Genomic DNA, 14,116 nt, shown 5'->3' on the forward strand with positions numbered 1-14,116 from the left:
AGTGCATAATCAAAACAAACTAGTTTCTGACATTTGTCCCTTACGTAAATATTCACTTTTTTAGTGAAAATGAAAATAAATTAAAATAAATGAAGAGCCACAGATACTTATGTGCCCTTAAAAGGCACCCTTGTTTGAAAGAGGTGGGGTTTCTTAGGGAAACAAGCCTTTTGATACACAAGTGATTTCTTCCCTGCTCCCTACTGCCCCCCAAACCTTTTGCCATCTATTTGGGATAGCATACTTAGTTCATCCTGAAAGAACTGACCACGTTATCAGGGATAGGTGACATGATTTCAGATGTACAATATCTCTTCTAAAGACTTGCCTGAAGACTAGATTTTCTTGGTGCTGTGAGGCAGCCCAGGAGAATAAATTCTGTGAGAGAAAACAGGGGGTTGGAATTTTCCTCTAACAATGTGTTATGTGGATGTTTATATTTATCAACTTTTTTGCAGCTTTGGTTTGTAAAATTAGTATTCGTTTTACTTGTAACATTAGTATTCTCTTTGATTATGCTTCACAGTAAGAGATTGAATGTAGCATTGGATTTTACATCGGTGTTCTTTTAAGAATAGAAAAATACATCTCAAAGGAGGAGGGTTAGGGCGTTTGTGGTGAGTTCACAAGTAAAGGAGAATTTCTAATGTTATAGTGTGAAATATCATAATTGGTGCATTCTTCAAAATGTTGGTTTTAGAGGAACTTACCTGACACATTAATGCTGGGTGTTGACAACAAGCCATGTGGCTTTGTGAGTACTTTTTAATGTCTAAGTTTTTTGATGATGTGATAAATTCCTTTCAAAGGAAAGTTTATTGCATTTTTACTCCGTGTCTAATTTTATTGCAGTGCCTCCAGACAGGCTCACTCTCTGAGCATGCTCTTGACCAGCTCTTAAGTTTAGGAAAACCTTATGAAATCTCTCCCATGCTTTGCTTTGTTCTTCATATCTTCTTGGTGGGCACTGTTTTATGTCATATATTTGGATTTAATTCCTTTACATGTGCAAGTTAACTACTCAATGCAGGTAAAACTGAGATCACCAGCTCTTCCAGTAGCGGTGTGAAGCTTTATAGCTGGGTGGTCCTGGGCTCGCAGTGCTGTCTTGTCCTTAAGTAGTCATGGTGGAATTGAGTTTGCCACAAACTGGTCTTGCCTGCCTTCTCAGTAAAATGGGCTTAGCAAGAGAACACAACCTCGACTTGTAACCACAGCTTCTGAAACCCTACTGATCCTATAGTCTAAAAGAGAAGTCTTGTAACTCTTGGGGATGTTCTGAAAGGCTAGGTTTGTTAATTGGTATCATGTAATCTTCCAGTGGTTCTACTGGTGACTAACACTTGCTGGAAGTGCTGCCTGCATTGCTTTTACAGACTGCTTTTGTACTCGTGCTGGATAGCCGAGGTATGCATGGTTCTAGTTCTGTGTTTTGGTTAGGGAAAAAAAAAATGAGTGGGCTGCAATTCACAGAAAAACATACATAGGTTACTTTGACTGTCATCATTCCTGAAACCCTTTTAGGAATCAAGGAAGAAGCAGCCTGCTTCTGGTAGCCCTTTTTTGTTTGGTTTTTCCTTTCCTAGTGGTCTCTTTGGTTAAATGATGAGATACAGTTCTGTTGGGGGTAGAGAGGAAGCTACAAGGTCTCTTGGCTTCTGGAATAAGGCTGTTAGGACTAGAACAAATTCTTCTGTTGCCTAGAGCTGGTAAGTCCTTTGAACCCCCCAGCCCCCACAGCAAAACAACAACGTAGAACCTGGGAACACAATAGCTGTTCTCAATAGCTGCTCAGGACTGTGGTCTGTTGGCTGATCTCGCCTACCTAAAATGTCCGATTATTTTGTGATCAAGGTCACCATACAGAGGAAAGACAGAAAATTAAATACTGTAACTTTCACGTTGATTTCACAGAGGAAATTCTTACCCTCTGTAGGAATCCACAATGAAGGCAAAAATAGCTTACACCACTTCTGTGGTAAAGCAGTCTGGTGTGTTGGTGAAGCAGGGTGAAGACAGTGAATGTTTATGTAAGACAACAGTGGTCTATCTATGTGACTTACTTTATGGTTCACTAGATTGCTTCCTCCTGTTTTACCTAGCTGGAACTGTGTTAGTGTGAAGTATTCATTTTGCTTTAGGCATTCTTTAGGCATTTAGAATTTTAATTGTCTTCTATTTGGGAATTCTTTCTCCCTGTTAAACGCAAATTAAAGTGTCATTTCATATGTTGCTTAAGTTGCTCAAAATCTGGGCTGCTGTCAGAAGGGATGGTCCTGCCCTGTTCCCACCTAAGTGTTACTACCACTACCTTTCTGTGTTCATGCAGCATGTTTCCTTAGAAAGCTGTTTTCAACTGAAAACTTAGTTTAAAGAAGAGAAAAATCTAAAATCTCAATTGGATCAGTGATCCAATTTTCTGATCTTGCTGGCAGAAAGGGCAGTATGGTCTTGTATCAGTTTTGGTCAGTTGTAAAACTGCATTTTAAGTCTGTGGTTACCTGCAGACACAATCTGGAGGTTTGCTTCTGGTTAAAAGGTAAGATCCTGATTCCATTCTTCTTCTTTTAGAGGCTCTGGCACTCTTCAGAACCTGTGTATGGGTCTGATGTTGCCAGCATAAGAAGGACTTGGAACTGTTGGAGCAAGTCCAGAGGAGGCCACAAGGATGATCAGGGGCTGGAGCACCTCCCATACAAAGACAGGCTAAGAAAACTGGGGCTGTTCAGCCTGGAGAAGAGAAGCTGCATCGAGACCTCGGAGCAGCTTCCAGTGTCTGAAGGGGGCCTGCAAGGATGCTGGAGAGGTGCTCTTCATCAGGGACTGTAGTGATAGGACAACGGGTGATGGGTTCAAACTGAAATAGGGGAGATTTAGATTAGATGTAAGGAAGAAGTTCTTTACTCTGAGAGTGGTGAGACACTGGAACAAGTTGTCCAAGGAAGTTGTCATTGGCAAACTTGCTGAGGATGCACTGGTTCCCACTGTCCGTTTTGCCAACAAAGATGTTGAACAGTGCTGGTCCCAACACTGACCCCTGAGGAACAGCTGACCGCAACTCTATGAGTGCGACCATCCAGCCAACTCCTTATCCAGTGGTCCGTCTGTCAAATCCATGCATCTTCAGTTTAGAGACAAGGATGCCATGCGGGACAGTGTCAAATGCCTTGTACGAGTCCAGGTAGATGATGGCAATCGCTCTTCCCTTAACCGCCAATGCTGTGGCCCTATCACAGGAGACCACCACATTTGTCAGGCATGGTTTTTCCCTAGTGAAGCCTAATCACCCGATCACCCCTTTACTGTCTATGTGCCTTAGCATAGTTTCCAGGAAGATCTGCTCCATGATCTTGCCGGGCACCAAGGTGAAACTGACATAGCAGACTGAAATCACAGGCGGTTGTCTTGGTTTGAGAAATTTTGTTGTAGGGCTTCTTGTTTGTGTACATTAATAAGTAAATACAAAGATCAGTGTTAAATTTTCTTTCTCTTTTTCTCCTTTTGCAGAGGTTCTACTAATCTGTGTTCCATTTCTTTCCATTAGTGTAAACAGCCTTTTCAGAACTGCTGGTATCTTGAAATATAAAGCGAGAGGGTTTGAGATTAAGAGATTCAGGTCATGTGTGTTGATATATACATGCGTAAGAATCTGAAATGCCTATGTCAAAGTTCAGAGAGAATTTTCACTTTACATGGGAAGGGTTGAATGCCATTTATCAATACTATGTACCTGGGTCTTAGGAAAGCATTTAGTATTGGGCTTTGTTGCTATTAAATTCAAATAATCATCGATTAGATACTTGAGTAGCCAAGATTAAGTACTGTTTTAATTGCTTCCTTCTTATGTATGAGAAGTTGTGTTTTACTGCGACAGTAGGTAAGAACAGCTATGAGGTTAGCAGCCAGAAATAGCTTTTTATTATCATTTTGATTGTTGTTGGGGTTGTTTTTTTTCCTTTAGCTGGAAGTTGTTTAAAATGTCTTTGCTGTTATTGCTCCCAATCCAGATGGCTTTCTGCCTTTGTTTCAGTTACTACATGTGAGTAGTGTTAGTCACTAGTCCCACCACACATTTTACTGTTTTGGCTCATGACTCATTCTCACGCCCGTCTTACAGTGGCGATCAGCATTATTCCCAGTATATTCCCAAATACTTGTTCTCTCTTGACCCCTGTCATGTCAGCTACTGGTAGAAACTGGGTGCTGGCTGTAAAAGACCCTAACGTGTTTCCTTGAGGAAGGAAATATGAAGTAAGTGCCTGAAAGCAAGAATAGCCTCCAGCATGCTCAGATTGGCGTGATGATTGCTCTTCCCTTTTTAATCAAAACTGGAAATGGAATTGTAAAAGCTTCTGATGTCAGTGTTGAAAATCCATGACTACAAACAAGTATCTTACAAAGACTTCATAGCTCTGTGTTTTGGTGTCTTGGCTATAGGTGTATTTTATAAGTCTTGCTGCTTTGAACATTTTAAACTCTTGTGCAACAATTGCAAATGTTGTGGTAAAACAGCCGAAAGAGGATGAAAATAGAGAAGATCTTACCTGGAATGCAAATAGAAATTATGAACAAAGTAACTACATAGAACAGATGAATGTTTCCCTTGCTCCTATGCCTGGTAAAGTAATTCTTCGTAATGGTGACACCACACCATTATATGCGTGCATCCAAGTGTGAAAGATCTTTAGTTTTAGATAATCCAAATGATTTTTCTGTGACTACTGTTGTCAGTTCCAACAACACTGCAGTCAAGATTTGAAGGGTAGAAGTAGCTGGGTGGAGAAAAATAAATAATATCACATCTAAATAGTAGCTTGTGAAAGATACACTAAATTGTAATGAGAAACTATGCATTTTCTCTATATTTTTTAGGTAGATGCTGTGTTATTATTATAGTATAGTTTGTATTGCGTGGTGGGGTTAAAGTTTATTTCTTTCCTTTAGACAATTGAAGAGACCACACACTGCAAAATTTTCTACATCCATTGATGAGTGAAAGGATGGATTTGTGAAGATCTGGTAATTAAAATATCTTCATACCTGATTTGTTATTTTCATCAGGTCTACACCCCTCACCTCCAATTCTTTTTGTTTGATTCAGTATGGTGCAGTGTAGCGGGTTTTTGGAGGTAATGATGACCTAATGGTGACAAAACTATTATTCAATAATGATGACAATAGGGGCTCCCCAATTGTTGCTTTTATTGAGGAAAAATATTTTTCCTTATGTATTTACCTTTCTGAAAGTTAGAGGTTTTTTGTTTGCCCTTAATGGAAGTCTTACTATATTTTTATCTATTTTTATCTACCACAAGCAAAATACTAAGTGATCCACATGTTTAGTGTGGTAACAAGATGTACTGGCAGCAGTCACACTCGTGTGTGTCTTCACAACTTTGCTAAGGCTGAATGGAAAATGTATTTACATGGCAGTTAGAGGTGAGACTGAAGTGTGTTGTCTCGTATCTAAAGCAGCTTTGAACTGGCAAGCTGATAGTAGCACAGCTGCGGTACCAAAGAGCTGCTGTGAGTATTTAGCTGGGCTCCATTTGGGTTTTTGGACTTGCTATTTCATTGGGGACGGGTAAGCTTTAGGAGGTTTCAGTTCTTCCTACTCAACCCTCTTTCTCCAGTGGAGGTTTTAATCTCCTGAATTTCTTCTGAATTTTTCCAACTGTCAGATGAGCAATTTTTTATATTTAAAGTAACTGGAAGGATAGAAACCAGTACTGAGGACTGGGGCAGATGGGGACTGTGAATATTTTAAAGTGGTGATTTAAATGGTACTACTTGTGTGACAATGATGATCAGTAAAAGTTAGCACTGAACAACCCTTTATAATATGTACAAAATATTAACAGTTTGTTTGTCAGTGGAAAGTTATGCTTCTATAGGAGTTGATTTTTGTGCTGCTGGCATATTCTGTTATCCATTGTAGGCACATTCAGTTTTCCCCTACACTTGCTTGCCTATTTATTTATTTCATTGGAAGCTGTCTGTATCAAGCAAGGGATTACAGAGAGACTTTCTGAAGTACCACGTTCGTGTTTCTGTTGTCAGTTAAGGATGATGATGCATATGACATTGAAGTGTTTGATTTAAAAGCCTACCAATTTTAAAGAGTTGCCTTTCTGAGGAATAGGACTATTAAACAAGTTTAACTCAGTATAAATGAAGCATTAACTCCTGCCTGTAAAGTTTGTATTTAGTAGCTGGTGGTGTTACTTTTCCCAAACTAAGCTGTTTCATAAAGAAAAAAGCTGGAGAGAGAGAGGGGAGCAAAACACCTTTGTTATGATGTGATTGGTCTCCTGGAATTTTGTGGTGGGTTCAACTATAGTGCATTATAAAACGATTTTCTGGTTAGGGCTGAAAAGCTGTATTCATAAATGCATATATAAATTTATAACACATACATATATATGAAACATGCACAGCATGATAATTATCTGTAATTCAATGGCATGACCAGTTTCAGTAATCTTAACCTGTTTCTAGGAATACCTTTGAATGTTTAGCACCTGTAGAAAGGATTACCTTTTGACAGTGGGTTTTGCCTAGTGCTTTAGCAAAGGGGAAAAACCATTGTGTCAGACCTTTGAGCAATGGAGTCAGCAGTAGTAACTGGAGTTCAGAAGGCTGTTGTGCTAATGTGGGGTTTGTTCAGTTGCCGATGAGTGAGTTTGAACCTGCTCTGTGATGGATAAAGAGCAGCAGCCCAGTGTAATGGTTACATCCTGCTTTTTCTGCTGGTACTGTAATAGGAGAAATAACTTCAGTTAGGCAGAACAGGCCCGATTTCAGAGCAGGGAAGGAATCTCGAAGGGAAGGAGTGATAAAACTAGTAGAAAGTTGTAATATTAGTGGAGTTGCACATACTGGCTTATTTTTTTACAAATGGTGATTTCCCTCATCTCCTGATGTCCAACAAGAATTGGAAAGGTGTAGGGGTAATTTGTAAAGCAATTCTCCAATAAAGACAATAGTGTTTTACAACACTGCCCATCCCTTTGTCAGCTGAAGAACATTGGCTGGATGAAGAGGAAGGTAGATACTTCGGTGACTAGTGACTGAGGGGAAAATGGATCTTTAGAAAATAGGTAATCAAAAGACTTGGAAGGTCAGAAGAACTAGTGCTAACATTAAGAGTAAGTAAAAGGGTCTTGAAATATGAAGGACGAGTAATCAAGAAGCCAGTGTAGTGAGCTGAAGTAGGTCACACAAAGGGTTTCCCCCTACCCTTCAGTGGATGTAGTTTACACAGTGGGTTGAATTTATCAGAGATGATCTAGCTTTAAGGGTGAAAGCACATAGAGATAAATGTCTTTAGAGGAAAATGTTGCTTTCTAATAAGAGTTGAAGATTATTTTCCTTTTAAGCTGAATATGTCACTCTGTCTACAATAGTGCTTTACCAGAAAGGGCTTTTATTATGCTAAATGGAATTAATGAGTAAAACTATGCTTATGTGTTTGCAATAGCAGCATTTGAGACTCCAGACTTGCAAGCTGAGCTGTACGACCAGTCTTATGTAAACCTTCCGAAGGCTTTAAAATGTGTGTCTAATTATAGAAGGTTAAGTATACTGAATTGTAATTTTTTTTTCCCCCTAAGGCCATGTGGTTATGATATTATTGAGATTCCATAATGCCTCCTGCCGTGACAGACAGCCTTGACATCTGGGCAGTGGATTCACAGATTGGCGCTGATGGCTCAATATCTGTGGACTTCCTGTTGCCCACTGGAATCTATATCAACCTGGATGTCCCTCGAGATGCCACCATATCTCAGATTAAACAGGTAATGGTCCATTAATGTAAAAGTTACCTTCTATTTGGAATGAGTGCTGTTCCTGATTTTTATGTGCCTTTTGGCAAATGAAGCAATGAATTTGAGTAGGCATAAAAAAATGGTGTATTGAAGGCGCGTGCGTAGCAGATTGATTAATAAATGTATGTGTGTCTGGGGGTTTGTAATTTCTTTGGGCAGATGGCAAGGTTTGGAGAAATTACTTCTTGCTGAAAGTTACACTTCAGCTGAGATCATTATTCTAATAACTCTATATTAATATATTGCTACATCTAAACCTGTCTTTAACGTATCGGTACTACATTGTACGTTGATTTAACATTTCTCTGATTAGTGCGCAAACAGGAAACACTGTGTCTAATTTGATTTTTAATATAGAAGTCACAGATGGTGCTCCTGTTTCTTTTGATTGACACGAAAGATGGATGTTTAAAAATTATTATGCCACTTTTTAAAGGTTGTGTACAAATGTCTTGTTAGGGCATCACTTAAAAAGTAAGGGAAGGGGAGCATGTAAAAGAATAACCACAGATATTAAAGAATAATCTACTGACCTTTCATCAGGTAATGACCATGTGAGGTCATGTAGACAGGCTACAGTGGAATTGGGTAGTGGGTGAATTTCAACAAGTAATCTGCTCTATAAAGCATAATGAAGTTTTAAAGAAAATAAAGAAGTGTGATTTCTTTTTCCATTGCACTGCCTGGTAAATAAATACATTATTTTTAATTCTTAATCAGTCTGACAGTAGTCATTTATAGAAATTATTTTCTTTGTATCAGGAGTAGGTTCATGTACATTCATGTACATATTAATCCACAATTCATTGTACTCTTCATTTGAAATGTTCTAGACACTGAGGTACTTTTTTTATGCAGTGGGTCACTTGGTATGTGCACTTAGTATGTGCAGTAATGAGAGCGCCACTTGAAATTGAAGTGATCCAAGAAAAAAGTTTTGTGCTATACTCAAATACTTGAAATATTTCTGACTGGAAACATGCCTTTGTTTTAGTAAAAGGGTAACGTAGGCAACTGCAGGTTAGTTGGTGGGTGGTGGGTGAGATAATGGAATAGCTGGTAGTGATTTCAGCTGATAAAGAATTTAAAAAATGAGTGTGTGTAAGTGACAGCAGTAAGGGACATGACCGAGGCTGTCTGGTTTGCTTGATGGTTGACATATTGAAACTTAACATGTTACAAACATGTACTGTTGATATTTAGCTGTTTTTCAAAGGAAAGGAATGTTGATTGTAACTGCAGAGCTCTTTCATAGAAATTGCTGTATTTGAAAACAAAACAATAATGAGAACTTTGATATACTGGATTAGTAGCTCTGCTCTTACCTCACACCTGTGACAAGCCCTAATTGGTGGACAGTTGGATGTATAAGACAAATAGCCAAGTACTTGAGGTCTGAAGAAATTTTCATTTCTGTAGACTTTCTAGTTCTGCCAGGCCAGTACTTCGGATGATGGCAAACGGCTGCTGTCAGTGGAAGTCAGTTTCAGGGACTCACCGGCTTTTAAAACCTTATGGTCATCAAGGGATTTAATAAGACCCAGTGGCTGGAAATTTAAGTTAGACAACTCAGGAGCTAAAAAAAAAGGTATAGACTTTTATATAACCAGCTATTGAAGAAGAACAGTGAGGCAATGGTAAATTTAGTCTTTTGATACCTTCAAATGTGGAAGTTTCGCTCTACACCAGAGGTGGTTGCTAGATTCAGCTTTCACTCAGCTAGTCAAAGTACACTGGAATACCTTTCTGGAAGGCAGAATTCATTGTACTAACTATGACATATATGTAGGTATGTTCAGTTTGGCAAAAGGAGTGCAGTTCAGCTCCATTTGAGAAGAGGTTTTTGCAGTTGTGTTATTGATCCTGCAATTCTTGTTTCAAAAGAAGTTTCAGAAACAAATCCATAAAATGTAAACTTTTAAAATGAGGACAAAAAAACTCTCATAGATAAAGATCTGAGTAGTATTTAGGTCAGGAGAGCTCTATTTACTTCCAATTTAGCTTTCTGCTGAGGATGATATATTTTATGTGTCAAGTTACAGCAAGTAACATTGGTGTTACTTAAGGTTTAATCTGTTACTGAAGTATTCAGTTTAGTAAAGCATTATTTAGTGTAGTGTGGGCAACTAGGATGTCTTACTGGCCTGCCAGTAATGTACAAATACATTTACTTCAAGGTTCTCCGGACAACAGGGGAATTTTTATTCAGGAATTAGTTCCATAGTGGGAACTTTTTGTCTGTGTATTAACAGTAATTACTGGAAAAAGAAAGTATAGATGTGTCTTGAGGGGGAAGGATTTTGATAGGAAGCTATAAGAATGGATGGAGGAGAGTGATGGTTGGGTGGTCAGTGTCATGAGCATCTGCCTCCAAAATCACTAAGTGTTTTGCTACTGTAGTGGCAGCCACAGTCCTGCAGCTTTACTGCAAATAGGCCTAGATTGGGTCAATACCAGGATAAGCATCAGATGAGGGTTAGTGCCCTCTTCTCGCATCACGTCATAGTACTTGCCCCTATGTGTGTTTGACCCTTCGGATATTTATGCACACAAGTTGCTGCTTGAAAATAACCTCAAGATAGAGGCTGCAAACAAGACATATATAATGATGTATAGGGGTATAGCAACATGTTACTCTTATGTCCTTTTGGGAACATGGATGGAAATCAATGTTACCTTCAGTTCCATAAGATATGTCCACGCCTTCATGTTTTGATTTGTTTCTTTATTTTCTTTGCAGCTGTTATGGAAGCAGGCACATGCCTATCCACTTTTTCATCTCCTCATGGAGATTGACTCTTACATGTTCTCCTGTGTGAATCAGACTGCTGTACATGAAGAATTAGAGGATGAAACACGGAGACTTTGTGATGTTAGACCCTTTCTTCCTGTCCTGAAACTAGTGACAAGGAATTGTGATCCGGGAGAAAAGTTGGATTCCAAAATAGGTGTCCTTATAGGCAAAGGTAATTACATTTAATTTTTTTCCTAGATGACGGTAAACTTTGTTTTGTATGAGGGTCTCGATTGGTCAGGTAGCAGTGGAAAATTAAACATTAAAAAGTATTTCCCTAACAGAACTTCCCTTTCTCAAACTAATGCTGCTGTAGTTAAAAAGAATTTAAATACTCAAGATGAAATGTTTGAAAGCTGTTGAAAGCTACTTTCGGTATTGTATTTCAGTACTGTATTATATTGTATTACTACACGAATCAAGAGCAAATTTTATCTTATTAAATAAGGGGAAAATCTATAATATTATTATCAAGTGAAGGAAAGCATAATGCCTGAAAAGTGTTATCATTAATAGCCTAACAACAAAAGAGGGAACTTGAACTTACTATGGTTTTGTTATACATGGTTTCTGACTTGATTAACAATGAGATTCTTGGTTTTGCTCTCAATTGTGGCACTGATTTTCAGCACACAATGAAAAGCTATTTTTAAAGGTTTCACTGTAACTTGTTCTTGATGTTATTTCAGAATTTTCAGCTTTCCAATCTACTCTGCTGGGTTATACAATCAAGATTGACGGGGTCATGTGAGATCATACCTCTTGTTTTAAAACAATGAACCATTGTTAGCTCTTTTATAAAGACTGCAGGTTTTGTTTAGATTTCATCAGTACACTGTCTGCCCATTTGTTAAAACTGACAATGGGAACAGTTAGCCAGTTTAACCATTCAGACAGATTCTGACACATTCTGAGAGATTCAGATGTTTTCATTGAATCTTCTGCTTGTTATAGCTATGTGAGATCCTTCCTTATGCAGTCCCTATTCTGTACCTTAGCAGTGGAAAAATGTGTTTCTGTCTCAGCTGCTAAACTTAGTGGTTTGTTCTCAAAAGGTGGTCAGTGCTTTGTGTAACCTGGGCCATGTCCCTCAAAGTTGAGGGGAAAAGAAAGAAACGCTTGCAGGCCCTATGCTTCCTGAACTACCGAAGAATCACAGCTGTGTGGACTCTCCACTGTGTGTTCTCTCTTTACGTATTTTGGAAAAGGAACTTGGATTGGTTGAAATTTCAGTCCTGTCATTATGACTTGAATAGAAAATTTTAATCACAAGAAAAGTTCAAGAATATATTTATCTATTTACAGTCCCACTCTCATCCTTTTCTGGCATTTAAACAAAATAAGAAAGATGTCATCTTTCTATAGAATTAAAAATAAATATGTAGTTTGCAAACACTTCTTGTCCTCTATGGTCTTTGGGGTGCATTCGCCGTTCTTGCTTTTCATTTGTTCTGTGAGAAGAGACTTTACAGCTTTCCAAATTATCTCCAATTATCCAAATTGTCAGGATGAGGTTGTTTTTTCCACTTAATAGTACCTAAGAGAGGCATTGGTTCTTGCTGTTTGAACTAAACTCTCATGCCAGGTTGCATGGGAATTGTGCAAGTAACTTCAGAAGTCCACTGATGTAGAGGATGATATAAAACCAACATGTATAACTTTTGAGCAGCCATTTTGGATGGGATGTCTGAAGAAAATAAACTCTGTTGTTTAATTTAATCTTAAATTAAAGATAATAAAGATTTGAGTGGGATGCTAAATAGGTGAGCGGTATTTGTACAGGTATGTATCTTTTTGCTTGCTTGAATTCTTTCAGGTCTCCATGAGTTTGATGCCTTACAAGATCCTGAAGTGCATGACTTCCGAGCTAAAATGCGGAGAATCAGTGAAGAAAAGATTCAGTCGCTTGTGGGTCTCTCCTGGATGGACTGGTTAAAGCACACTTACCCACCAGAACAGGAACCTGTTGTCCCAGAGAGCTTCCAAGATAAGCTCTATAGTGGAAATCTTGTAGTGGCTGTTCATTTTGATAACTGCCAGGTAGGAATGGTTCATCACATTTCATCTACTGCTCTTGATTATGAACTGAATTATCATGTGATTGATCAAGGATGTAAATGAAATAGAGTCCTAACATTATGGTGTTTGATTTAAAATGCGAATTCTTTCACCAGGATCTTGAAAGCGAGGATGCGAACCTACAGTTGTAAACTGAGCTTCTAAAGTCAAATTACAGTTGTTCTTCTGAAGTCAAAATGTATTTGTATATTCTGTATATTTTCACGTTTGTTTAAATGTAAAACATAATTCAAAGTTGTCAGGACTTTTTTTGGCCAACTGTTACTGTGTTGCTTTACTATTGTTCAATTTTAGGCTTGGGGGATGCTGGTGAATTGGGAGGCACCATATTCAACATGCTTCTCTGTGAGGTTCATTGTTGATCATCTTTGGGGTTGCTCTGCTAATTAGCTTGAGCAACATGTTTTAATAAAAGAAGAATTAGTGTTCCCTATGCTAGACATGCATATAGACAAATAAAGCACTAGCTGAGACTTAGACTTACCTTTCTGTTTCAGCTAAAAAATCCATAGCTTATTTTTAAAATAAAACCTCCTTTTGTTTCCATCTAAAATAATTTAGCTTAAGTTTTTTGATGTTGAAGTAGCTATGATTCTACTTGAGCCCAGCATTCCCATTATTCATTTTTACACTGTGTTCTTTTGGATTACAGTGAGGAATCGGCATTGGAAACCTGAAAATCTCACGAAGTGTGTAAATATATCAGGCTATATGCTGTGTTCAATTTTGACCAAGGTGCTAGATACTGATTTTCTAATGATTTGGCAGATTTTATTTACAAAACTTTTTTATTTCCAGTACTACATTTTTAAACTTAAAAGAATCCCAAATGGTAAAATAATATCTGATTCTGGAAACACTAAATGCAGAGGTGAATGCTAAAGTTGGTCATTAGCTGATGCTGGATGCATAAGTGGGTTTATGACAAAACCTGCTCCAGTCCTTTTAGCCTAAAGGACTTGTAGTTGTCCAGGAGAGAGAATATCTGTGTGTTTGTCAGGTTTTGATTAAAATATTGTATATATATGCATATGCTAATAGTACGAAAGCAGTGCAAAAGCTCCTGCTGGTGCAGAATGTATTTGCGTGCCACTGTAATGGCTGCTGACATTTCAAATGTTTTGAATGCTTCTGCTGCCAGTTCTGACCTTCAAAGCTGTTAACAGTTCAAATCTGAGCTTCTTTTCGGTACAGTAAACTCTCTTCCAGACTTTACTACTTGCACTGAGTACTAGAATCATCCCAGAAGGATTAAATAGGAAGGTGTGGGGAGTGTTGTGTTCTTTCACGAGGAATTCTTGAAGATTGAGAGAAAGTAATACTGAAATCCTTTTCGTCTAGAATGTGTGTGGCTGTAAAAGCTACCTAATTGTGCAGGAAAAGAGACTGATCCTCTTTGCTGTGATGTATTTAA

The 14,116-nt window shown here is 38.2% G+C and overlaps 1 protein-coding gene across 3 annotated transcripts in view; it reads left to right on the top strand.

Annotated features, from left to right (window-relative positions):
* PIK3CB (phosphatidylinositol-4,5-bisphosphate 3-kinase catalytic subunit beta) overlaps positions 1-14,116 on the top strand; it is a 79,704-nt gene that overhangs the window by 28,656 nt on the left and 36,932 nt on the right. For 2 of the 3 annotated variants that reach the window (XM_030495165.1, XM_030495168.1), the window contains exons 3-5: positions 7,614-7,799; positions 10,570-10,795; positions 12,440-12,663. In XM_030495165.1, coding sequence (XP_030351025.1) covers positions 7,647-7,799; positions 10,570-10,795; positions 12,440-12,663 — 603 coding nt within the window. In that variant the 5' untranslated portion in view covers positions 7,614-7,646. Of the gene's footprint in view, positions 1-4,944; positions 5,020-7,613; positions 7,800-10,569; positions 10,796-12,439; positions 12,664-14,116 lie in introns of all 3 variants that reach the window. The other variant, XM_030495166.2, reaches the window with a different exon arrangement.

Source organism: Strigops habroptila, chromosome 8, assembly GCF_004027225.2.
Source record: "Strigops habroptila isolate Jane chromosome 8, bStrHab1.2.pri, whole genome shotgun sequence".
Lineage (NCBI taxonomy): Eukaryota > Metazoa > Chordata > Aves > Psittaciformes > Psittacidae > Strigops > Strigops habroptila.